A 25,881-nucleotide genomic window follows, 5' to 3' on the forward strand; every position below is an offset into this window, starting at 1 on the left:
TGCCCCTGATTACAAGACTTAAACCTACTCCTGGACTAAATCACACTTTCAATGTCAAATCTCCATTGAAGACGCTTTTTAGTCTAGGATTAGACTGTACATTATCTGTGAAACCAGCCCTTCCTGTCTCAGTAGTCCAACAGGTTAGCTATATCTGTCTGTTATCTTGCACACTTCAATGATTAACAAGGAGTGAAAGTTTCATTTCATTATTTACTCAAGGAAACAACAGTAGACTATCCATTTTTTTAAAAAGAAGAAGGAAATTAGTCTAATCATTGAATAACAAAAAAAGGCTAATGATTGCAACTGACATACTGGTTGACACAGATTCAAAAGTAGCTATTTTTGGTTCATAAATGAGTCACAGAATAATATCTATACGATTCTATATGATTCGTCAATAAGTGGTTGAAAAGCTTTACGATTCCATTAAGTGAATTGACAAAGGCATCTTTTGATATGCACGTACCACAATCACAGGTTATTCTTTTTATACAACAAAATGCATAAATATTCAAAGCACTTAAGAATGTGTTTTAGGTCTAGCTATGGGGTGGAAATGAAATACGAAAAAAACCTCCAATATTCTTGTAAAATTGGACAGGATTAAACAGAATACATTTCAAATGAAAGAATGTACCTACCAGTGATGGCTCTCTGTGCTGGGTAATAATCTATTGATGACAGTCTCCGTATGCTACATTGTTGAAGGGCAGTCGATCAATTAGTGGAGGTAATTAGGCTACATAATGTCTGTGCTCTGTAGGTTGGAAGGTATTCCAAAATATTGAAAAATATATATTTAAAAAGGAGGCTGGAGGCATACAATGTCAATGAGAAAACATGAGAACCAATCCTGAATAATTTCGTTTTTTCAGTCCAATGACTAAAGTACACAAAACAACATCTTTGTATGGTGTCTTATATAAAGCCGATGACACACAAAAATCATGGAATCCAAGTTACATTTGAACAAAACAATGTTTTGCTTCTCAAAACGTAACATCCTTACGGTCTTTTGTACCCGTTTTCTCCTACGGTGCAGCACCTTTCACTAAACGCACTTCGTTAGTTATCTGCTCTCACCAACGTGACAATTCCATGAAGATGCGCAGTAGCACAATCATTCATTCATTGGAGCTCAAAATATCTTTGAGGAAGGACCAATCAACATCCTTTGACCCTGACAGGGGACCAATCATGTCCCTGAGAGGGATAGTGTTACAGGCATTTTCCCCATGGACAATTCCATCAAAAACACACTGCAGAAAAACAAAACAAATCTTACTAACTAACAAATGATAACTGATTTGATGTAAATTAAGACTGGATTTGTATTTATACAAAACTTTTCTTGCGTGTGATAGACTTTACTTTAATAGCTCTGTTAAGAGTTAAATATTTATGTGCAAAATAAGAACCGCTTAACGCAACATTTGTTAATGCACTTGTTTCAACCCCGTGACAACATGGAGGAGAGAGAGGAAAAAAAAAAAAGTCTTGTGATTTAATTCGTGATTTCATACGTGATCTCACGCGCCGTGTACAGTTCCTGTACAGTATATCGGATTGCATAAACACACACACATGACGCTCCACATGGCACACTTCGTCAAATGTATTGGCTCCAGTCGGATTTGTCCAGTACATTCCTTCCTGCTGGCGTCACAGGAAGCAGCTGTGATTGGCCGCACCAGTGTGAACGTGCATTCCGTCCATGACCCAATCAATGACCGGGACATCTGGTCAAAGACCGAGTCTCGAATCTGTCACCGGACGCCTCTTAGTAAGGACATACATGGGACAGGGCGTTCATCAAGAGCTCGATGCAGTGTCAGCAGTCACATGACACGCGTGCTGGTGACAGGCCAATCTTCTAGTCTCTTCTATGCAGTAAGGCCACCGTTATGGGAAAGGGGCGTTGTCGACGCCAGGCTTCTCATCCAGACTCTGGGACAGGGCATCCTGCTCCGTCACACACACACAGCCATTGGTAGCCTGTTCGTCACACACACCCTCAGTCGCACATCAAATCTCACGCACAAACATACAGTACACACACACACACACACACACACACACACACACACACACACACACATCTGTCTGGAAAAGAACGTACTCAGAGACTTAGAATCTGACATATACAGTACACACTCAAACACACTAAGTCTGTCTCGACTCCTGCTCCAGTCTCTCCATCTCTTTCTCTCTCTCTTTATCCCTCCCTCCTTCTCTCAAGTGACGGCGGTTGGGTCATCCCTGGGGTTCCGTGCTGTTGCCATGGTAAGGCCCCTCCTGCTCGTTGATGGTGTGGAGGAGAAGGCACACCGGCGGGTGGGGGGTCCGTGGCGTCGGTGGCGGCGAGGATGAGGGTCCGCACTCCTCCTCCTCCTCCCTCCTCACCAGACCCCCCAGCGCCTGTTCCTCGTCCCCCTCCGGGGGGGCGCGGTGGCCGCACCCATCGCAGAAATCCCCGGCCTCCGCCTCGTCGTCCTCCCCCTCGCAGCTCAGCAGGCTCTCCAGCTCCCTCAGCTCCTTCCCCTCCTGACCCCCGCTGCTGGTGCTCCCGCCGCGGCCCCGGCCGCACACGCACACCTCGATCCCTGAGTCGCCCGTGAAGCGCCTGCGCCGGCCCCCGCCGCGGACCCTCTCCTTGTCCTCGGCGCAGCCCTCCGTCCCCAGGTTCCTGAGCAGGGGGTCCTTGGAGCAGTCGACCGTTTTCTCGGGGCCGGCGGGCCCCTCGGCGGGGACCTGCTCCTGGGGCCCCGACCCGGGCCCGGTGCCCCCCTCCTGGTGCGGCTGGAGGGGCTTGTGCCTGTAGCCTATGGTGGGGGTGTGGGGCTCCTCCAGGCTGGGTCTGGAGCAGAGTGTGTCTGAGACTGGAGGGACTGGAGTGGTCTGGATGGAGGGAAGCAGGCCGTCCTGCGGGTCAGCGGTCAGGGGGCTGGCCACCGTGGATGGGCCCGTGTGGATGGCGCTGTAGGGGGGCGGAGGGGTGGGAGGGCGGTTCACCACCTCCTCATAGTCTGGCAGGAGGTAATTCGGAAGAAACCCTGGAAATGGGGAGAGATTAAAAAAGGAGAATTAGGATATTAGAATTATTATTAGAAGAAGATTATTAGATTATTATTAGAATTAGGATTAGGAGAATAACAATTGTATGTTTTTTTTAAAAGAAAGTTTCAAGGAAATCATAGCTAGGTTGCTAATCGGTATTAGGTCCACTGACTGACACTTTCATTCAGATCAAAATGTAATGTGAAGCCACAGTCAAGTCAATCAGTCAGTGTCAAGTATGTGTGGCTTTCATTTCCCTATCCCAACAAAAACAGACAATGGTACCCAGTCACAGGATGCAGTGTGAAGGGTTATCGATGGGAAAAGAAACAGTAGGACCTCAGGCTAACTTAGTGCCAATGACCTAAACCATGACCTAACATGCTCTTAAAATCACAACAAACCGGGGGGGGTGTTATGATGAGAGGGTGAGCACGTCATATGAGGATCGGTTTGCGTTTGGGGGTGGGGGGGTGTTGACAGGGGGGGGGGGGGGGGGGGTCAGACCATGGGGGGACACCTCCCCAAGCAGGAACGGTTTTCTAGGTCACTTGCTAAGAGCCTGAGCGCGGCCGTGAGGCGGTGTAGCAACCGTTGGCAAGGACCCAAGGCACAGTGGTTTCCTGAAAACTGGGGCATGTCAACAGGGCCGGTCCGACACTATAAATGAAACCGCTGGGCGCAGAGGCTAAACAAACGAGCGCCCGGTGTGGTAGGGCCGACCGAGATAGCCGAAACCCGCTCCGGTTGCTGCAATTGACAGCTATGCTAACAGGAATAACCACAGAAAAGAAAAAAAAGAATCTCAGTGTCAATCGCGCAAGCTGCTACTACAGCACAGAGCAACTGTTGGGATTCAGCTCGACAGAAAGAGAGAGAGAGAGAGAGAGAGTGAGTGAAGATGCCTTCTCCTTCCCTGGAGTCTGGAAATGGGCACAGTGGATAAGCCCCTGCTCTCATATCATGGGAGTCATATGCACTATAAATAACATACGCACTAGTGTGCGCTATGAAGAGACCGACTACCAGTTCGGCAACAAGTCTGGAGTAGTGTGTAATGTGTGTGTGTGTGTGCCATATAGTCAGTGTTTATATGTTGATATCTGCTGTAGTGGGTGTTGTCGTTGGTGCCATGCCTCAGGTGGAAGGGTTGGTGTCTTACTTAAGATGTATGTTAGGCCTGTGTGTGGCTGTGGTTAGGTGTGTGTGTGTGTGAGAATATAGTGGGGTGTCATACAGTATAGTGATCTTGTGCAGTCTCAGGTGGGGGGGAGGACGGGGGACTACTTACTGAAGAGGAAGGGCACGGAGGTGTAGTTGTGCGCCTCGCGGTAGGCGATGAGGTTGATCTCGTGCTGCCGCTGCTGCTGCTGCATGCGGTGCTTGGTGCGGCGGTGGTGACACACGCAGCAGCAGCTCAGGATGAAGATGATGGCCCACACCAGCCAGAACCCTGGAGAGGAGAGAGATAGACAATAGAATGGGTCAGAATTAGGCTGGAATAGAAGAAAAATAGAATGGAACTGAATGTAATAGAAAAGAATGGAATAGAATGGATTAGAATAGAATAGCACTGTTTGTTCGTCGGTTCCAACTGACATGTGTCTTCTGCTCAGTGCAGAGCAGTGCTTGGTCAACTCTCCCTCGTGTCAGCCTAAACTGACGGCCCACAGCCCACAGGACCTCCTAATGTTACATTCCGACACAACACAATGTCATTGTCTGTGAACCTTCGGAACCATAAATGGTGCCTGGACTGTATGGCTGTAAATATCAGTGGAGCTCCGTGACTCAGATTGGTATACAACCCCAAACAACAGCCAACATAAATACAGTGACAGGTCCACATTAGAGACTCAATCCTTCTAGGGGTGAAAGTGTTTAAAAAATAAATAAATAAAAAAACATCCACCAGATTCAAGTTCACTCCAGTTTCTGCTGCTCTTGCACCATATCTAGCTACATCAACACAGAGAAATGCAGGGAGGGAGGAGATGCAACTCCTGGCGTGGTGGTGGGGGGTGGGGGTGCAAAGCCAGTTTTTTTGTTAGAAAAATGTTAGACATTTTTGAAATGTGCTGAATAAGCAGGCGTGAGAACACACAGTGTTTCTCCAAAGTGATTCCAGAGGGACCCACAACCCACAAGGTGTGCATGTCTTTGTTCCAGCCCAGCGCTAACAGACCCGATTGAACAATAATCAGCGAGCTCAGGATAACTTGAGTCAGGTGTGGGCTGGAACCAGCGTGAGAGAGGGAGAGGGAGAGAGGGAGAGGGAGAGAGGGAGAGACAGACAGACAGACAGGTCTTCTTACACCAGAGTTCATAGTAGTAGCTGCAGCACTGTGATTCCTGGCAGCAGTGTCCCGACTCGCACACGTAACTCTGGTTGTTCAGCCCCTCACAGTGCAGGATGCTCTGAAATACCGAAAGAAGAACAAATTACATTAAAGCAGAAGTTCCCACGGCAGCGCACGTCAGCAGCGCTGTCACAGAGCAAAAATAGCACATGGAAAGTGAAGCAATAAATGATCAATAACGCAATAACAATGTTTAGACGTACTCCTGGGGGACGTAGAAGAGCTAGCCTTTGTTATGAAGGTATAAAGTGCAGATATCAATCACCGTGTCTATATACACTTGTGCTAAGCTGCTAGAATGCCATTAGTGTCCACAGCTCGTATTCCCTCATCACTTATCATGATGTGGATTATAATGAGGAACCACTCAGCACCGCAGGCTTTCGACTCAGAGGTGGTGGTGGGGCAGGAGGGGGGGTCTAGGCTTTCCAACCACTGTTATGGCGATGATCTAACAAAAACATGTTTTCGACATTCTCCAGACTAAATCGGTAAATATTGTCTTCCGAAGGTCTAACATCTGCACGCATATAGTCATAAGAAACACCATGCACGCTACAGGAAAAAACAAACAAGATCCTTTACATAGCCAAAATGTAAATGCCTGTAACCACTCTCCTAAACAGGGCAGAGAGAACGCCTAGGCTGATCATGATCAATACATACAATACATACATTCATACTGTTTCATGATCAATACACACATGATCATACTGTTTCATGATCAATACACACATGATTATACGTTAGCCTATATAGGCCTATGTGTCTAAATTCTGAATGCGTGCTGCTTTTGAGAACACCCACACTGAGGAAGAACAGGATATATACAACCAGTATATAAACACTAAAAAGAAGACACTCTAATCAAAACACCCTTCTGAGTATAGATTTTAAAGGAAAACCCCCTGTTTTTTTTTCCAGATTAGATTAGATTGGATATCACATTCTGAGCAAGGTTTTTCTATAGATTACCCGTGGTGTGTCCAGATTAAGAAGCATAGCGATCCTGGTTCCTAAATCCAAGGCAAGTCCTTTCAACTCAAGTCTCATTATCCATGGAAGAAAACAGTGAAAGATCACACACACACACACACACACACACACACACACACACACACACACACACACACACACACACAAAGCCCAAATAGGGGACAAGGATTGCTCTACGGAAATTTCCAAGCAACAGTGTAGTGTGAGCTGCAAGCCAGAGGACTGCATGGTAATGAGGTGCTCCCTCTGTATTCAAAGCGACACGCTGAGTGTGTGTGTGTGTGTGTGTGTGTGTGTGTGTGTGTGTGTGTGTGTGTGTGTGTGTGTGTGTGTGTGTGTGTGTGTGTGTGTATGTGTGAGGGGAGGGAGGGAGGACGGTAACCCCACGATCCCACCAACTCTTCTAGAAAAACCCTTTGAGCCTAACTCAATTACATCATCCCAAAACTTTTTTCATACCCCGGACTACTTTACCTTCTCCACACAACACAACACAACATGCTGTATTCCTGCTGTAATGAAAACATGATGTTCTGTACTGTTCCTTTGTGTTGATCCACTTCACTTGTTTTCCCTGACTCACTGATATTCCCAACCATGCATTTCCACTTGGCAAGCACTGGGCCTTTTTGCAGTTGTTGTATCCAAATAACAACCGCCCACGATTTGTTTACACTATACAACCGGCACTGCAATACGGATGGCATGGAATATCACTAGAGAATGGTTGGAAAACTAAAAACCATTGGACAAGACGCTGTTGATTCTTCTGAAGGCTTTCTCTTTTTTTTGTTGCTTTGATCAAAGTACTTTGAGTTGAGGATTAGCCCTAGTGTAAAGTTCAGCACTTTAGCCGTTGAGGTCAAGTACTTCCAAGAAAAGGCCTTGTTGGCTGTTCTTGAGAACCACAATCAAATCAGCATTCTTTGCACTCACTTATCAGACAAGCAGCTGTTGCAGATGGGCCAAAAACTGTCATAACCTCCCATTTGAAAACAAGAGAAAAACAAATTACAAATAAAAGCCAGTCAATGCAACAACATCGAGCATGACAACCTGAAAAAGGGGTACATTTGTTTTTGTAATCCTGTGTTCTCAGATCCGCCAGTCCAAGGCACTCAGACAGTGACCGAGCAAAGAATCCTGATGGACAAGATTCCGTTGCCATCCAGAACTGGTTAGAACAATCAGTCTCTCTCATGCTACAGTACAAGATTACGGGCAGATTGAGTTACTGTTCCAGAACCCACAGGCATATTAGAAATTAATTAAACCTAATCGACCATAATGAGAAGCTGCTGAAATGGCCAGACAACGGGTGCAGTCCGATATCACCGCTTGACTACCGAACATTGTTCTCTCTTGGACCGTGGCTCAAATGCTTAAGTGTGTTCTTACTGAAAATGATACGAGACTGGATAGATCTGGCAGGTAGCCTTATGTAGGCTAGGCCTAAGGCTAATGCACAAAAAAACAGTCTACTCTACAGTGTATTGATAAGCCATCGCTGGGTATGTGGGCTGTGTGTTTTAGGCTACTTGTTTATTCAGAACACCTGTGGCAAGAATGAAGAGGATAACATAGATAAACCAAACTAAATGGTCAAATCCACCGAACAATTCTGTTCCTGGGCCTTCAATATAGGCTTCATGGAGCTACCTGACCAGAAAATAAATATATTGTCTACCATCTGGTTTCACTATGACTACCATCACTTTATCACTTTATTATTAAGGCCTACTTACTTTAGACTACTTGTTTTACTTTACTCCATTATTGTGATTTAGTATTTTTCTGCAATGTCAATGTTGAAGAACCTAAGCCAAAGATGTTTTACTTGTACTTGTGTACCTGTACATTGGACGTAATAAAATAAAATTCTGATTCTGATATCGTATTCTCCCTATAACCTCATGCATTGTCCTTAGGGACGCAACAATCTGATACTGAGCATTGGTATTGGGCCGATACTGTCCTAAAATGCTGGATCAGGAACAGGGGGTCTGGGGGAATGCTATAATTGAACGATCCGATGCCATGGCCACCGGTCCGAAAAACTTGCCGCACGTCTCATCGACTGACTGCTGCACCACTGGGATGACATGCGAGTGCGGTGATGACAACAACAACTAGCCTATAAGTTGTATGGCATCAAATTTTGGTCATGATGTAGGCTATGTATTTCTTCTTATACAAAGTCATGGGGGTGTTTAATCAATAAGAGAGTTTACCCAGCTTGAACATGATGTTTACTGTTTTTAGAAGGAGCAGAAGGATAATACTCCTGAATGAATGAATGAATGGTCTTTATTGTCATTGATATAGTACAGGTACCAAACAACGAAATTTGGGAGGGGGGGCTCCCCTGGTGCTAGGAAAAAAAACTAAAAACAAGAAGGGAAAAGAGCTGGTTTACATACATAAAGGCTATGTACACTATCCATATCCACTATACTATACTATACAAATAAAACACTGTGCTGTACTCTATGCTATGCTATACCTATTCTAACATTTCCTATCTCTGAACCTTATGTACCCGAGGGTTGTCATATTGCACGTAGTGTTATTGCACATTCATTTAAAGTGTCGCTAGCCTTCCTATCAACTCGACAAAGTTTCAAGCTGACATCCAAATAACTGGCAACAAAGAGGATACAGCATGCTAGACATCAAAATAACTGGCAACAAAGAGGATACAGCATAAAACGTCCTATCACAAACAGAACTCAAGGTTGGGGTCAGTAGGAAGGAACAAAACAAAAACAGTGATGACACTACACTCATGACCAACCCACACATTCTTGCCTGGCAAGGGAATGCACACAAATAGAATAGCCTAACCTAATGGTTGTGGTTATTGGTTGACCAAACTACGGGATCATTGAACCACATCAGAGACCTGAGGGACCTGCTTACAGCCTTTGGCACAATTGGCATGAGATACACAGGCAACCAGAGTTTGATACAGAGACTGTAACACCCAATATTGACAATGTACTGTATGATGAGCCTTTAGGTGGGCAACTTTGATAGTGGCCAGTCATACAACTTGTCTATTTGTTTCTCTCAGAAAAACATCCAAAAGCTTTTATTGATGACAATTAAACAAAGGCTAAACTGGAACAATGTCGTCTGGGCTAAACCAACCATCCCCCCCCTGGACAACTGATTACCAAAATACGTTAGACGTACAGGGAGATTAGGGAGACTAGAAAAGGACATTGAAACGTGTGACATTTATCTAGTGATAACAAAAATGCATCTAATGTGTACAGGGGTTTCATGTATGAACTGAATCAACTCAAGACATGGTAACTCATCTGTAACGACTTGTGTATTGTTGATTAGAGACGTGCCAGAGTTTCTTACACAATACAGTGACAGTATTAGTTAGCATAACATTATTGTTGGACATTGTTACAGTCAGTTAGTACACTTGTATGACATCAACCCTAGTTGTGTAGTAGGCTAGCTAATGAAAGCCACTAGTACTGTACTGACACACTCGAGTCTTGAAATGAAAATGCTCTACTCTCAAAACAAAGAGTTGGGCTATCTAAGCTACTACCTAACTGGATACGTGTTGGGCTTCATTTGACAGCTCGTGAAGGTTCTATCTCCATTTTTGTCAAAATTGAGTTTTTTTTACATAATCTGATCCATTAGGTGTTTATTAATGCCTGTGTGGTGTTGTTTTTAAAAATGTTGACATTTTTGAGTTAGTAATTCATAAAATACAAAGGTTCCATCTCACAGAACATAATGGAATGTAAAAACTTTGACACTCAATATCTCTGAACTACCCTAAACGGAGATCGAACCTTATAATTCTAAGCTCACGAGCTGTCAAGAAGCCAGCTAACGAGTTTACTGTTAGATTGATTGACAAAAACATGTCACGAAGCCAGCTTAATTGTCTTCGATTTGAGGACTTCCGTCAACAACAGTAGTAGCTAGTCGTCAACAACAGGGGGGTGAAGTTGGCTAGCTTAGGTAGGAATGCTAACCCTGACTAGCTGACCAGCTCCACACAGACAACACTTACTACATGTAGTTAGCTAAGCTGACTACGACATTAGAATCTAGTAACGAGACGTTCGTTCCATGAGCCAGCGAGCTATACCATAGCCAGGTCGGTAAACTAGCTAAGTAGCTTAGCTAGAGAGAAACTTTGCAATGCTATAGCTTGATGTCGCTGACATGCACGATCCGAATCTATCTTTGGGTTTGGCTCAGATCAGACCAGACCAGACCCCTCCGTACTTACCTCGTCTACTGTCGGGTCGGTGGGGCTGACCGGGGCCACAGCGTGCAAAAACAATCCCATTTTAAGAGCCGAACATACAACGTCGTTCATTCCTCCGACCCGACTCGCGGAAAAACATAGGCAAAAGAAGTTTTGTTTTTTTCCGCTAATCGTCTCAAAATCTCTCTCCCAACTAGTTTATGGCCCCGGACGCGTTGGAAGGCCACCGCATGCGCCGCCTCCTTGCTTGTGCGTAATTGGACATTTCAAGAAGGCACAACATTGGTGCAACTGGTTGCTCCTCTCGGTGCCACTGGCTAATACAGCTGTTACACAAGCGGTTTTCTTCGAACGGGCTCCGCTTAGGTGTGTCGTGGTTGGGTCACCTCTTTGTACCATGTGCCCAACGTGATGGGGGTCGAGTTGCGTTGCTCACCGCTCGGGACTCCGTCTGACCTATGGTTGAGCGACATCAGCGAGCTAGTGCCCGGCAGAGCCAATCACAAACCGGTGCGCGTCTAGTGCGCGGACAAGTCTGCAGAATAATGTAAAAGGGCTGGTGGGTAATTCCATCAACATTGCTAAAGGAAAAATCCAGGTTTATATTCTGATAAATATAAACTAATATTCTGATATATATATTCTGATAAATATAAACTCTCACGAGTTATCAAGAATAGACCTGGATTTTCCTTACATACAAAGTGTAACAGACTTGCTTAGTCAAATGCTTCGATTGTAAGTCGCTTTGGCATAAGGCGTCTGCTAAATGCCTAAAATGTCAAGTAAATGCAGACTAACGTGCCATTTAAAAAAAGAAAAGATAGTGTTTATTATCATCATCATTATCCATAACATTAAAATATCTCAAGCAGCAACCATGCATCATAGCATGGTTTTCATTTTCCATTTTCATTTGTAAAATGAGAATATCATATGGTACTTAAAATCTTAAAAGTCTTAAAAGTCTTAAAATCCCAACTGTGGTCACACTGACTGTAGGTAGAACAACGAATAGTTCCAATCTTACCCCATACATGTACTGTATTATTCAAGCATAATCACTACCACCATCATTTTGATCATCATCATGATCATCATCTTTTCTATAAAAAATTGAGTAATATAACTTATGTAGTGACTTCCCATGACAGTGTTAAAAAAATTGCACCACCATTACCAATCTCTTTCCTGGGGTTCTCTGAAGGGTACCCCCAAATGGGTGAAGACATCCTTCTCTGTGAGCGTGGGCATTGGGGTGCCCCCGTACACCTTCACCGTACCCTGGCGCAACACGTCCCGGTTCAGCGAGTGTTCCGATAGACTCATTCGTTTGGTCTTGGCGAACGCCCTCATAGAACGGTTGAAGTGCGCAGACCCGGTGAAGTACATGATGGAGCAGGCGAACTCGCTGTGGGGCACGACGATGATGTCGAGCCTGCGGTGGCGCCGGCCGGGTCCCGGGAGACGACACACGCCCATGTACTTCTTCTGCTCCCCGTTCTCCTCGTGGCTCACCAAGTCGTCCGTCAGGAAGCCTGTGTGAAAGTCACAAGCACACAAGTTCTCTATTTTGACCCGTTAGCAAACACACTATTGACTATTGGATTTCAAATGATGTCATTGTGAGAAAGAAAATGAATCACTGTGGAGGGAAAAGAAAGAAAAAAATGAAAGTAAAAGTACAAAAGGCTTAGGACAAAAACCAAACAATTCATGCACAATTGGTTTAAGACAACACACAGTTAATAATAATTTTTTACAAATCAATGCCCATATTTGGACATGTCCCTACCATTCTGATGGAGGTTCTGTAACACTTTGCTAAAAACACCCTTGTGGGAATTGCCGTCTGGGTGAGAGATGAGGACATCGACATCTCCACACGTGGTTTTCCCCCGGCGGTACGAGCCACATGCCAGGGCCACCAGTCCAGGGTCCAGGGTCTGAGCTGCTTCCCTCACCTACGGTGCACACATTATATACGTCAATTCATGTAGTTTGTCTACGTGTTTTTTATTGTCTATAACTTGTCTATAGCTGTTCTGTACCGTGTCATGTGTTTTATGTTACGTATAAGAGGAGTAACTGCTGCATGAGCAACAACTAATTGGGGATCCTGATAGACCAAATAAAACAAACAAAAGACATTACAAAAGGGAAATGAATGGATCATTTGACATAAAACACATTGTGTTAGGAGGACCGTTAAGAAATCACCAGTATACGGTATTTTACAATGAAAACTATTAATAGTGAACAATGCATTGCTTGCAGCATACTGATCACTGCTCAAATCAACCTTAAAGAAAAGACCAAGTTTGAATACTTTGGTTAATAAAATAACCTGTAGCAAGTAAGGTAGCATATTGTGTGTTTCGTGTGTTCAGCTTGTTTCTGCCTGTTTAAACCTTTCTTTCTGGACAATAAGCAAGCATTCACTTCAAAGATAGATTTAAAAGCACTACATATTATTTTGACAAGCGAGCAGAGGACACATGCTATAGTCATCTTTCTAATCTGCACTTTTTATTTGGCAGCCCGAAAGGAAAAGAGAAATCCAAGTAATCCTATACGAAAACAACTGGCGTTTTGTACCCCAGTGCTCAGAGTGACCAGGTATCTGTTGACTTATGATGCGCCAAGTTTCAAGAGCAGTTCTCCCCCTTCGGGGACGCGGTACTCAGCGAGAATACTGTCTGTTTTCTCAATCAGGCAGGCAACAGAGGCCTGATAATCTTCTTAGGGGCCAATGCAAACTTCAACCAAAAGAAAAAAAGATCCTACTTTGCTTTGGGTTTTCTTTACGCCTGCACTTCACCTTACAAGCTCTATTGGCTACAAAGGGCTATAGGAGACAATCTATAAAATGGTGCCAGACGTAAAGAAATGATGGAGAATGGAAAAGGGCATGTTTAATCTATATGGTTGAATGTTGCTGTTGCCTTGGTGACATATGAAGAAATGTTACCGTTTTCTCAATGGCAGCCGCCTCTTCCCTGGGCATCCGGTCTAGAAAGTCGTCGTAGTGCTTCAGCCCAATCTTCTGGATGTAATTAAGGTTGGCCTTGGTGCGGATGTCCTCCAGAGTACGGAACCCCTAAACAGAACAAAAATAGTAACATTCATCTTATTGTACAATTGACATCCAACAGGGAAGAAGTTGCCTACAGTGAGAAAGCTTACAAAAGGGGGTAAAGATTGCTCAAACCTGTTGGTACCAATGCTGAGCAGTTTTGGCCCCGGCACCCCAGATATTAGTGAAGAGCTCCAAGACTGGCACAGCCTCTCCCATGTGGTCCAGCTTGCGCAGGTGACCACTTTCCATTATCTCCTGGATCTTGTCTGCCATGCGCTTCCCAATACCTTGAATCTTACAGGCCTCCTGCAATTGGGCAGCAATCCGTTAGGCCATGCACTCAATGACACTTCCATCTTGTCAAGGATACAGTTTTGGGTCTCACTCGTACCTAGCCTGAGCATATGCTATGACAAACCTTTCCATTAACAACACACACGTATGTGTAACACAATAGAAGAAAAGTTCTGCTAGTTCTGTGCATATGTAATAAACCACCCCATAATCAACAAATTACAATGAGCCCCGTCCCCAGATCTCAACCTCCACCAGCCTCCACTGCAGTCACACACAGACTTAGAATCTAAGACGATCACTCAGATGGGACACACCTCATAAGACGTGATTGACTTGTGGTAGCTCTTGAGAGCGTTGACGGCCTTGGAGTATCCCAGCGCCCTCCACTTGTCCCCCTGGTGGGTGTAGGCCTTGGCCAGAACCTCCAGTTTGTCTGTGATGTGTTTGTTATGGTTTTCACTCTTGGACTGAGAGGACTGGGCACACACCCATTTCCCTGAGATGGGCTTCAGCTGGGTAGTGCTGGTGCTGGGGGTGGAGGTGGAGGCTTCCTGGTTCTCATCCTTTGGGTGTAGGCCGGCGATCAGAGCCTCCAGATCTCTCTGAGAGACGCCGTCTTCTTCTCGGAAATCCTCTTTACTGTCTGGGACCTTTGGATACATCAAGTATGACACTGCGTTATAGATGGAGAGACTATTTGATTGATGGATTGATGGATTGATTGATTGATTGAGTTGACTGAGCTGATGATGATCGATCTGATGAATGGTGTAAGCATTTCATTGTACAATTTACAACTGTATCCTTTTTATTATTTTTCATTTCAATTTAATTTAAATCCATGCTGTGCGTATGACCAATAAACTTTGACTTGAAGAATGAGTACTAGGCAATGAGTAGGGAACAAGTAGGTCATTATGAGTAGTGACAGGCTTGTGTTTAAGAGGGCCAGAGCCAACCTACCCTCTCTGCTGTTCCATCTGGTTTCCTTTCCTCAGGTACGATATGCTGCTGAATGTCCTGTGTGGCTGGGACACTGGTGAGCAGATCTTCTTTTACATCCACATTAGACGTTTCAGATCCTCTAAAGAGCATACATGCCATTATTACATATTTTTGGTTCTATCAAAATGTTCTCTTAAATTAACACATCTCAATCTTTCTAAAGAGCCCTGGGGTCTCATTGACCCGCAAGATGCTCACCTACAATACACATTAAACAGCTGTAGGCCTAAAGCTGTATCGCAAAAATAAAAGATATTTCAAATATAGAACATCTCTGGTATCGTATTTGAAGGCTGCGTATACCTGATAGGGGCTAGTAGGCTGTATTCTGCTGTGTCAAGTAGTCGCTTTTCAGTGATGCATGTACTGAGCCACGTACACTTCACCAGATGAACTGCAGGGGGCAGCATGTCCACTTTCAGAAGCCGGACGGCCCTTTCACAGTCCATACTGTCGTCCACGACAACATGGGTGACACTGGGACCAAATGAGCTCTCATACTGTCCTCCATTCTGGATGATCTGTCTCCGGAAGATCTGACATCTGGCATTCCCTATGCCGGCAGGCAGTATGTGCACAGTGACACTCTGGAAAGTATTCCCTGCAATGGAAAATTAATAACATGTTGTTGACGTATCCTCTAGTCTTTGTGTGCATCAGTGGGGTAATCACCACTAAAACAGCTGTGGTTCTGATGTGTAGGATTAGACTTGTGTCACTCACACACTCTCTCTCTCTCTCTCTCTCTCTCTCTCTCTCTCTACACACACACACACACACACACACACACACACACACACACACACACACACACACACACACACACACACACACACACACACACACACACACACACACACACACACACACACACACACACACACACACACACACACACACACACACACACACACACACACACACACTACTGGTTGAACTACCTGTTATAGTTTCATCAGACTTCCTCTTGGGTGGGGGTGAATCCTTTCCCCCACGAGTGTTCGCCCTTTTCACTTTGGGGAAAGCTTTCATAATCCCATGGGGTTCCATTTCGTCGAGGGAAGGGGAGTCCTGGTCAACAACAACAACATGTTATCAGGATGACATACACTACTAGCTGGATAGCTAGCTAGCAAGGTAACTCTAGATATCTTCCCCGACCATGCTCAATCAACAGTTTTTAATATCTGTGATCAACTCTCTCTATGAAACCGCAATCATGTTCATCACACTGACAACATGAACATATTTAAATGAATGATCTGCTGAAAAACACACAATGAATCTCTCTTACCCCTCTGGGACCAAAACACAAAAACCAATCAAAGGGTTTCAAAACAGAATTCACTTCCGGGTCAATAAAAACACATTTTCTATAGTTATTGGAACATTTTCTACGGATTCTTCATGAATGTCACCAACATGTTTACATTTTTTACATGTTCAATTTAATGAAATTTCTGCCAAACTGTGAGTGAAAATAATAATATATATACACATTTTAGTAGCTGGTGACCTCTCGGTTGCCGTGGCTACACGTGCTGTTTAGGAAGTGTCTGTGTTTGCGACAACCATGGCTGTGCAGTGCTGGGCAGATCTCCTCAAATCATCCAAGAAAACAGCTTTAATAAGCGACGGTGAGTACGGCACATCGTTAAAAGACTAATCGATACAAACTGCGTGTTTTGCAGTCTGTTTTATCAAGTATACATTGATATGCTTACGAGCGAGACTGCTAGCCACCGATGTGCACTAGCAAGCCATCACTCTTCTGATGTGCGCAAACTGTTTATCCAAGACTGCAGAAATATGGCCACCATCTACCATAAATCATTGTCTAATGGTGTTTCGCTAACGTCTTTCCAGGGAAGAGGAAGGTGCACTATCTCTTCGAAGATGGGAAAGAATTGGCTGAAGAATATGACGTTCAAACAGATGAACTCATTGGTAAATACGCAATGGAATGTTCGTTTGGTGGACAATATAGCTATAGTCGCAAGTTTTTAACCAACTGCAATAACTAATTTCACAATCTGTACATTTTATTTGTGTGTTTTACCTTCCAGTGCGAAAATGGCGTTCTAAAAGCACGTTGGGAGGGCAGGGGAAATGGGAGGTAGAAGTTGGAGAGCCAGCACCAGCCACGGTGGCCTCTGCTGAACCAGACGTCATAAAGGAGAATTGCACAAATGTAAGATTGTTTTCTAATGTTTCGTACATTATGTCTTATGTTTGAATCTACTGTAAATGGAAACGTTCACAGTGACGCAAACATAATTAATTCAGTATAGCATGTCAAAAAATAATCTCTGCTATTAAGTTGGGGAATAATTATGAATCATTGTAGTGGTATGCAATGAATAGTGTAATTTTATGTCATATTTCCACAGCCTCTGTTCATGCGGAAAGACACCAAGACTAGTTTTCAGTGGAGAGTCCGGAATCTTCCATACCCCAAAGAGGTCTACAGCGTTTCAGTGGAACCTGCTGAGCGATGCTGCATCATTCGGACAACAAACAAAAAGTACATCCAAATTTGGTTTTATGGCAAAGTGTCTTTCACTTTTAATTCACCATGGACTACAGCTGATTTTCGTGAATTGAAGAAAGCCACAATAGTCCTATTGAAGAACTATGCAATTTGATAAATATATTTACTATACTTAAGGTGACAACACAATCAAAGGGCTATATTTTGTGTGGAACATCCCATACACAACACAGAGTGGTTGTGCATTTTGACTTGCAGTTGCTTCTCATGTGTAGTGTCATCTGGTTTCCCATAGGTGGCACTGTTGACGAAATATTGATCTCTTGCCTTCAAGAAACTTCTCACCCTTGTTGTTTCAGATACTATAAGAAGTTCAATGTTACTGATCTGGACCGAAGCCAGCTGCCTTTGGACAGTTCTGCCCTCAGCTTCACGCATGCCAACAACACCTTAATCATCACTGTAAGTCTGGACAACAATAACAAACAAACTACTTCTCTTCGTGCACCCAAATGATTTAATACTGCTGCACAGAGACTGAAAAGCCCACCATAGACCAGAGATAAACAATACATAAAGCAGATCTTCTATGATATATCTATCCATATAAATGCATCCGTATGAATTCATAAACGGAAACGGAATCCATATCTGCACAGTTGAAACTAAACCCAGGGGATCCAATCATCACATTTGTTAGAATAACAGCTCAAATACTAAAGTATCTGATAAAAAGATTGACCAGTTTAATGTCAGGCTATCATAATTGGTCTCTCTGTGATGGTCCTATTTGGTGTGCTATCCTACTTCAGCTCAAACATGATTGCTGTAAAGGATGTGCATTCGGGGGACAAGAGGGGCTGTAGAAGTCATTATATCTGCCTTCTCCCTTCCAGTACAAGAAGCCCAAGGAGATCTTAACCCTTGAGCACGAGCTACTGAGGGAGGTAAAGAAACTGAAGGGGACGAACGAAGGAGACGTGGACTGCAAAACTCAATGAAGTCATACTGCATGAGAGGATCTGAGAAGATGTCACTCAAACTGTGAATGTACAGTGTCACTCAGCGCGCTGTATGCCTTTTTTTGTTTGTTTCATTGTTCAAAACTCAAAAGAAGTCATATGGATTCAAGAAGATGTCCCTCAAAGAGTGAACAAAACTGACATACATTTCATTTGCATATGCAGTGCTCTGTTTTCGTTTTTAATCTGATTCCTGTTTCTCCATTGGCTGTTTCTCCCATCAGAAGATTACCGCACAGTGCCTTGTCCATGCTTTGATGGTTTCCATTGTGTTAATTGGGGTCCCTTGAATTGAGCCAATGAATTACTGAGAAGAGTACTGTTGCTTGTTCTGTTACTGGTTCCAACTCGTTCCGATAAGTGTTCTGTCAAAGAAGTATTTGCAAAAACAAACTTTGCTGCTCTTCAGTGAAAAGTTCTAAATCGTTGTTGTCATGTTGTGCACTTATAGTATTGATATTATGTGGTCTTTTGAAGATTAATAAAAATTCAATGAAAAACAACTTTTCATCTCTGATGTCCCTCACAGTGTTATAACGTAACATATTCCCTTACTACGTAAACCATTGGTGGTCAAAATACTCCCAAATGCGGAGGCCGGCGGGTCATCTCCCCCCCATTCTTGGTGTCCTTGTAAAACACTCAGAACACACAATGCCTCGTCCCTGTTCGCTACGGGGTCACCCTAACAAGCACGTCCCATTTGTGTTAACTGAATACCCTTATGTTCCGAACACGGAGTAGTAGGCCACCATGAAAGCCATTACTGCAGCCGTAGTCAGTGCTAGACTGCTAGTCAGAACTTACTGGCCCCCAGAGCTATCTGGGTCCTCCAGGGGGTCACTTTACTGGGTTTCAGACCTCCAGCATACACCCCGTAGACCCTAGGCAGTGATGGTATTTCATAACATTAGTTCTGCTGTATTACTACAGAGCGAGAAAAGAAAGATACATATGTGTTGTGATGTTTTTTTTTGTGAATCTATGGACAACTCAAGTCATAAAGTGTATTGGTCATATGCACTGGATACAGTTGTAAATTGTACAATACAAATGCTTACTTTGTCAGCTTCCTCTACCCAGTGCAAATATTAGGACGTAATGTATGTCCATGTGTGTAATGACATACAGACATGAGTCTGATGCTTTATGACTAGATCACTTACTGTACTTGGGGCATTACGATTTTGATAGCATATAATTGAAAGTGTACTGATTTATTTAACACAACAAGTTTTGTCTAACTACAATACATACGTGCCGAGGGCTGTTACAAGTCATTGTTCTGTAATCCCTATTTATGCTGCATGAAAATAAACAATGCCATCTAAAAGGAACAATACCATTTAAATATAGATTTCTTCAACCTTGAGGTTCTTTGCATTTCTTTGTCTCAGAGCCAGACCGAGTGAGCAAGTACTAAAAGCAGGGACAGAACCACATTTCACTCTCACTATTGTGCTTTGTGTACTCTAAAAAGGGAAAAGATATTTCATGGCACTGCCAAATAAGATCCAACACAGCATAACATTGGAAAAGAATGTCAACTGCCTCCTCTGTTATGATGGATTATATCATCCAAATCAAAACTTTTGAACGGTGAATTAACTTTTCGGTGGAAGTTTCTCATGCACTCTTTAATCATTGTGTACAGCTGAATTATCCTCCAATTGATCATTGGATGCATGTACTGCCCAGTAGTCCTTGTGGCCTTTTTTCAATAGTGGTTACATCAACACACTTAAATGTTGTGGCTTTCGTATACATAAAAGAGAAAGATATGTTGTCAGGTCTACTGTATAGCTCATACAGTCACCAATCTTAAGAATAAACCAAACCGTTATTTATTCCTTTTACAAAACCCTCCAAACAAGAGGACCTGAAAACTGAACCATTCCTCACTCACACATCCAACCCTTGGAAACAAACAACAAAACACAAACAACAAACAACAAACAACGAAGAACAAATTGGACGTCCCGCTCCAACGCTGTGAGAGTCGCTTCGCTGTTCTGTGCTGGGTCTTCTTCCCCCGTCGTATGGCCTCTGCTGGTCATGCTCAGTTGATCCTGGGAGAGTGTTTCTTTTTGCCCCCCTTTTCATTCCCGAATGCCTCTTCCCAGCCATTCCCCCCCCCCCCTTTCAGTCGGTGCCACATTTTGCCACACAGCCCCTGGTGCTTTTTCTCCCCCCTCCCCACCCCTCCGTCCCTCCACCCCTTTACCCCTTTACCCCTTTACCCACACCCCCTCCCTGTGGGACTGGCTTCTTTTTGATAACTGACCCCTTCTTGTGTTATTATTCGAACCCACTATTGTATAACATGCCCTTTTATATGAGGTCCCACAAAGGGCCCATTTGATCAGAGGGTTACGGTGTGCGATCGTGAGAAATGCAACTACATGGTGGTAACCTTTGTTTGAGCCAAAATGGTGGGTTGACCTCACCGCTTTTAATGCATAGCCCGAGCTATTCAGACCCAAGTCTCACTTGCTGAGCACATTGAATTCAGTAGCCTGTCACAGATATTGCCCCTCAGTTATCTGGGTCTCCAGCTTGACAAAAAAAATAAAAAAACAACAACAGGTTTTTTTTTAGGCAACGTTATTATGCTTGCTTTCCATCTCAAAGTTAGCGACCGTAGGGGAAAAACACCAGTCAAAAACAGCCTATTTGACTCAAGTCTTTTAGTGATTTTAATATACACTCTACAATAAATATTTCCATCATTTAAAGTATTTTACAAATCTTGCAATAAAAAATATATTCATATATGTAGAAAAAACACAGAAAAGCACCAAAAAATGGCCTCCTAAATGCAAAATAATGTGTTTACTGAGACTTGTTTTCAATTAGTTGTTGTTGCAACCACATGATGATCCAAAGATAGCTGCCATGTAATGTGTATTCACTATTTCTTTCCATATAACATTCGTTACAGCTGAGTAGGGTTATCACTAAGCCCAAAGGTGTCCATTCCATTCATTCAAATCTCATTGAGTGCTTGAGCACAAAAATCGTCCTCTGTTTTGTACAAAATGCTCTCTAGTCACTACAGATACTTCCGTCTGACGTGGAAACAACTAACAGATTAGATACACATTGTTTTAGATACAATCCAGTACAAAACATTTCAAAATGTCCTTGAGAGGAGCGAACGTGTGTTCTGTAATAGTGGTCTGGTCTGTAATGATCATTGCCGGGTGTGTTTGTGTCCCTGCGGTAGACTGGTTCTTCCTCTGTGGTTCCTCTTCAGTGACCTCCTGAGCGGTGGTGATGGGTGTGTTTAGTCCTCCTGCTGACGGGCTGGACAGGGAGGGGTAGGACATCAAACGGCCTTCTCTCGCCCAGGAGGTGACCCCTGGGCAGCCGCTTCATGAAGTGGGCCTCTCTCTGGTGCTGCTTGGTCCGGGAGGCCTTTCTGGGCCGCCCCTTACGCGTGAAGGCCATGTACCAGCCCTCGAATTTGGCATTCTGGAGTGCCGTGTAGTTGTTTTCCAGAACAATCTCTGTGAAGATGCAGTCTTTGCCGCGGCCCTTCCGCTGTACAGAGGGGAGGGTGGGGGGAGAGGAGGGGAGAAGAGAGGTTTAGCTGAGTCTCTGAGGACGTTAAAATATTGTTTTGACAAGTAAATATCCCATCAATCCTTCGAGGGGAATGTACGGGAAAATCCCTAAGTACAACTCTCTCTCTCTTCAAATCAAGGGAACTCTTGCCATAACTCAAGACCCCAACACAGAGGAGATTTCTCTTCTTTTTTTCCAGGCTACACCTGGGCTCCTCCCCCTCAGACCTCTCCCAACCCCTGACACCTTATTGTACATAACCTGAGGTTGAAAAAGAACATTCTCTAACTTGTTTTCTTCCTTTCTCTAGCACTATGACTGCTAACGGCACTTCCTCTTAACAAAGATTTTACTTACTGATGACTGATGGATAGTTAATTCACTTACTGAGACAAATCCACTTATTGTAAATCGCTTTAGATAAAAAACGTCTGCTAAATGACTTAAATGTAAATGTTGTTGTAATTATTACAAAACGTGACTTTTATTTACCTTGCCAATCAGCTTGCCCCGCTTGTTCATGCAGATGTAATATCCTGTGTTTGCCCCCTTGATCCTAACACGACTTCCGAACGTGTCTGTCTCCACCTCAAGTTTGGCTGGAAACACAAAAGCAGAATTATTTTCTTCATGCTCTTTATATTAGATGCCTGTTATATACAGTAGTACATCAGCAAAACATAACTCTCAACCTTATATGGGTGATACTCATTTACTGAACACTTAAGTGTGGAGATGCATTCCGAATTTTTGGAACTGACCCTTATATCAAATTTTGGCTATAAAAACATTGTGCTGGTCCATTATTGTTGTGATGGCAATGATCTCAATCTGAATGATCATAACCAATGACATTGGTAATAATCTTCTCTTGTTAAACCATGTGTGACAGTAATTATGCGGCAAGGAAAGTACTGTCTACTGGCGAAACATTCAAGTATTTTAGAACAGCTGCAAGTCACTTCGATTTCACACAGAACCATTGTCACTGAAAGCCTGTAAAATGACGTGCTTAGATGCTGGAATTGGGGATGAGGGAGGGTGTGACAATAGTACGGTCAGGGCACAGCCACAAGCACAGAGCAGTGGTCAGATTGGGACCTGCTTCAAGGGTGACACCCACTTAGGACATGCACGTTCCGGCCAAGACCAGGAGATGTGTGTGCGTGTGTGTGTGTGTGTGTGTGTATGTGTGTGTGTGTGTGTGTGTGTGTGTGTGTGTGTGTGTGTGTGTGTGTGTGTGTGTGTGTGTGTGTGTGAAAGACAGAGAGCGAGAGAGAGAGAAAGAGAAAGAGAGAGACAGAGAGAGCACGCAAGAAAGAGGAACAGAGAGAAAGAGGGGATAAAATGAAGATGCTGACTTCACCGCTCTTTATAAACTGAGTCATACATTGAGTTGTAAAGCAATGAAAATTCCTCGTAAAATGACCCTCCAAAAAGCAGGCAGCAGGCATTGAGAAGTAGATGGATGGTAGTGGTGGAAAGATGGCTAGACACACCAAAATACTTTGGTGACAGGAATTTGCTCCCTTTAAATTTCAGACTTTTTTTTCCTTGCGGGGAGAAAAAAACGGCCATGCCTGAATTACATCAAAACAGGTGTCTATATTGTAGACTTTGCCCTAATGAAAACCTTCAGAACACCAGATAGAGAATTGGTGCAAACAAAAAACATTGTCTATTCACCACTGTTACGGATGAATGATTTAATTGATGTCTTTTTTTCAACTTGTGAGGCAAAAACAACTGTAAACCTGTCACTCATGTTCTAAAAAAACTATAATTATATTTCACAAATGTTAATGGACACCCTTAATTATTTAAATCACATAATTCAACCATATTTATCTTAGAATATTAATTGACGTGCGTCCAACAACGGCCAATAGGGGCCTATAATTAATTGAAAACACATTCGGTTCCAAGAACTTTGGGTAAGAAGCGCGTCTGAAAGTTAGAACATTGAAAGTCATATTTCTGTCCCGCAGCCGACTGAGGGGGTAAGTCTTTCAGGAAATGTTAAGAAGGTAGAAGTAAGATGAGTTGTGATGGATTTTCCAGATATTCTGAGTGGGTTTCAGTCAGAATCATATAGAATCAATTTCGAATGTGAATGCGCTTTTCCCCCCTCACCTCTTCTCAGGCCTATTCAACGACTGTGCGCATAGGCATTGAACAATATGCAACTTTGTCAGGTTTTTGCATAGGCTGCCTGCATCTCTTGACAATGATGTCTAATTTAATGATCACATCATTTAGGACGCCAACACACCTGAACTTACATTTGCCCATCATTTAGGAATAGGCAACTTGGCAAATGGACCTGTTCACTGTTGTGCAAAGGGCTACAGATAGGCTACGAACCGTAGATTATAGCCTAAATACAGTATAGTGATTCATTCAATGCTTACCATGCACGGCTCCGTCGTCGCCATTGGCATTGACTCTCTTGTTGGCCATAACTTGGACGTGCTTGCCACTGGTGCGGCTGTATAGCTGGTAGGTTCGAGTCAACCTGCGGCTCATGCGGTCAGAGAGCATGCTCTGCTCGTTGACGTGGGGCTTGAAGTTAGGAGGGGACTGGTGCTGCTGCTGTTGTTGCTGCACAGTATTCTGTCAAACAAACCGCAAAGAAAGATGAACAACAAATACAAGTGTGCGAATTTATATTTGGGTAAGCATATAAGATAGCAGTTAACCACAGTAGGCCTAACTGTTTATTAATGTTAGCTTAGTTCATGACCAAGAAAATAGATATAGAAAGCAGAGAAAACGCTAACACTAAAATAGTTTTTATTTCAATACTCTAATTTCCAATTATTCTACGCCTATGCCTATAATGTTTTCATTAAGGGGCTAAACTGTGCTTAATTTCAATGGGCATTGCATTCAGAAAAAAATAAGCTTGCATGGTGCGTGTTTGGGGAGATGCATGCAGCGAGCGCGCTGTCCTCACTCGAGATGACATCGCTCTGATAGGTTGTTTTACCACGAATGATCTTTCACCCCTGTCTCCCTGGACTATTTCCCTTAACGATTCTTTTTCAATTCAGCCATACGCCACCCCCATATGTTTTAACAATTACCTTTTAGGCTAGCGTTTACGTCTTTTCAAGATGTTTGAATAGTTGCCAACTGCTTAGGACTCATAGTAAAATGTTTTCATTGTTATTACACGTTTATTGCATATACAAACGATGGATCAATATCAGTAAGCATATAATCGCGTGTAAATCGGTATTTAGTTGTATTGATAGACTGAAACTATTTCAAAGAGTTATGAAACATTATTAATTGTTTATTGTTTTACGAAATACGTTAAAAAAAATATTTAAAAAAAATGCAAGTTCATACCTGTGTGTAAAAGCAAAGCGCTATGAATTGAAGTAACCTGGAAAAAAAGAGAAACACTTTTAATGTTGATAATTCCTCCACAAATGTTAGGAATATGCCGTATGTGTAGTCTTGAGAGTAGATTCACTTACAGATAGCCTAATCTCGATGTTCTAAGCCTCATCTTGAAATAAGTCAAATATTCCTTCATGAATTCCGCTATTCCAATGCAGGAGTCTCGGGGAAATACAATTCTTCCCAAAGGGAATTTCAGCTCAATTTTATCCCCCTCTTGTCACAGATATAGCAATTGATAGCCCAACGTTTGAGGGATCCTGAACCGACAGTCCCAGATAGGATTCACTCATTGACAGTCTCGCAATAAAAAGTCCAGAGGATTTAAAGACGCTGAGGGGGCC

General features: G+C 43.4%; 4 protein-coding genes across 4 annotated transcripts; 1 reads left to right on the top strand and 3 right to left on the bottom strand.

The window, feature by feature from the left end:
* Positions 1–193: 193 nt before the first annotated feature.
* On the bottom strand, positions 194–10,961 carry wbp1lb (WW domain binding protein 1-like b). Its single transcript, XM_080524242.1, has 4 exons — positions 10,690–10,961; positions 5,379–5,481; positions 4,355–4,516; positions 194–3,059 (listed from the first exon to the last, which is right to left on the bottom strand). Exons 1-4 carry the CDS (start codon positions 10,777–10,779, stop codon positions 2,260–2,262), a joined length of 1,155 nt encoding a protein of 384 aa, XP_080380368.1. The 5' UTR covers positions 10,780–10,961; the 3' UTR covers positions 194–2,259.
* Positions 10,962–11,573: 612 nt separating this feature from the next.
* Positions 11,574–16,099, bottom strand: poll (polymerase (DNA directed), lambda; the record flags this gene model as incomplete). Its single annotated transcript, XM_080524237.1, has 8 exons — positions 11,574–12,206; positions 12,464–12,632; positions 13,640–13,768; positions 13,880–14,053; positions 14,359–14,694; positions 15,008–15,128; positions 15,353–15,650; positions 15,991–16,099. The coding sequence occupies 8 exons, from the start codon at positions 16,097–16,099 to the stop codon at positions 11,845–11,847; spliced, it is 1,698 nt and encodes a 565-aa protein (XP_080380363.1). The 3' UTR covers positions 11,574–11,844.
* A 521-nt stretch (positions 16,100–16,620) lies between these two features.
* dpcd (deleted in primary ciliary dyskinesia homolog (mouse)) lies at positions 16,621–18,999 on the top strand. The gene is made up of 6 exons (XM_080524251.1): positions 16,621–16,686; positions 16,916–16,996; positions 17,116–17,240; positions 17,440–17,573; positions 17,900–18,002; positions 18,437–18,999. Exons 1-6 carry the CDS (start codon positions 16,623–16,625, stop codon positions 18,539–18,541), a joined length of 612 nt encoding a protein of 203 aa, XP_080380377.1. The 5' UTR covers positions 16,621–16,622; the 3' UTR covers positions 18,542–18,999.
* A 2,815-nt stretch (positions 19,000–21,814) lies between these two features.
* On the bottom strand, positions 21,815–25,673 carry fgf8b (fibroblast growth factor 8b; the record flags this gene model as incomplete). The annotated part of the gene is made up of 5 exons (XM_080524250.1): positions 21,815–22,105; positions 22,622–22,728; positions 24,541–24,742; positions 25,484–25,520; positions 25,615–25,673. The coding sequence occupies 5 exons, from the start codon at positions 25,671–25,673 to the stop codon at positions 21,815–21,817; spliced, it is 696 nt and encodes a 231-aa protein (XP_080380376.1).
* Between the last annotated feature and the right edge of the window lie 208 nt (positions 25,674–25,881).

The sequence above is a fragment of the Nansenia antarctica genome (assembly GCF_963989245.1).
Source record: "Nansenia antarctica genome assembly, chromosome: 2".
NCBI classification, from domain to species: Eukaryota; Metazoa; Chordata; class Actinopteri; order Argentiniformes; family Microstomatidae; genus Nansenia; species Nansenia antarctica.

Bases quoted from the DNA above. Each gene is read 5' to 3' on its own strand.
- wbp1lb (XM_080524242.1), bottom strand. From the start codon at position 10,779: ATGAACGACGTTGTATGTTCGGCTCTTAAAATGGGATTGTTTTTGCAC. The intron at 4,517-5,378 runs GTAAGAAGACCT...TCTCCTCTCCAG, and splicing joins CTACTACTATGAACTCTGGT to GGTTCTGGCTGGTGTGGGCC. The intron at 3,060-4,354 runs GTAAGTAGTCCC...CCCCATTTCCAG, and splicing joins CTCCGTGCCCTTCCTCTTCA to GGTTTCTTCCGAATTACCTC.
- dpcd (XM_080524251.1), top strand. From the start codon at position 16,623: ATGGCTGTGCAGTGCTGGGCAGATCTCCTCAAATCATCCAAGAAAACA. The intron at 16,997-17,115 runs GTAAATACGCAA...TTTACCTTCCAG, and splicing joins TCAAACAGATGAACTCATTG to TGCGAAAATGGCGTTCTAAA. The intron at 17,241-17,439 runs GTAAGATTGTTT...ATATTTCCACAG, and splicing joins TAAAGGAGAATTGCACAAAT to CCTCTGTTCATGCGGAAAGA.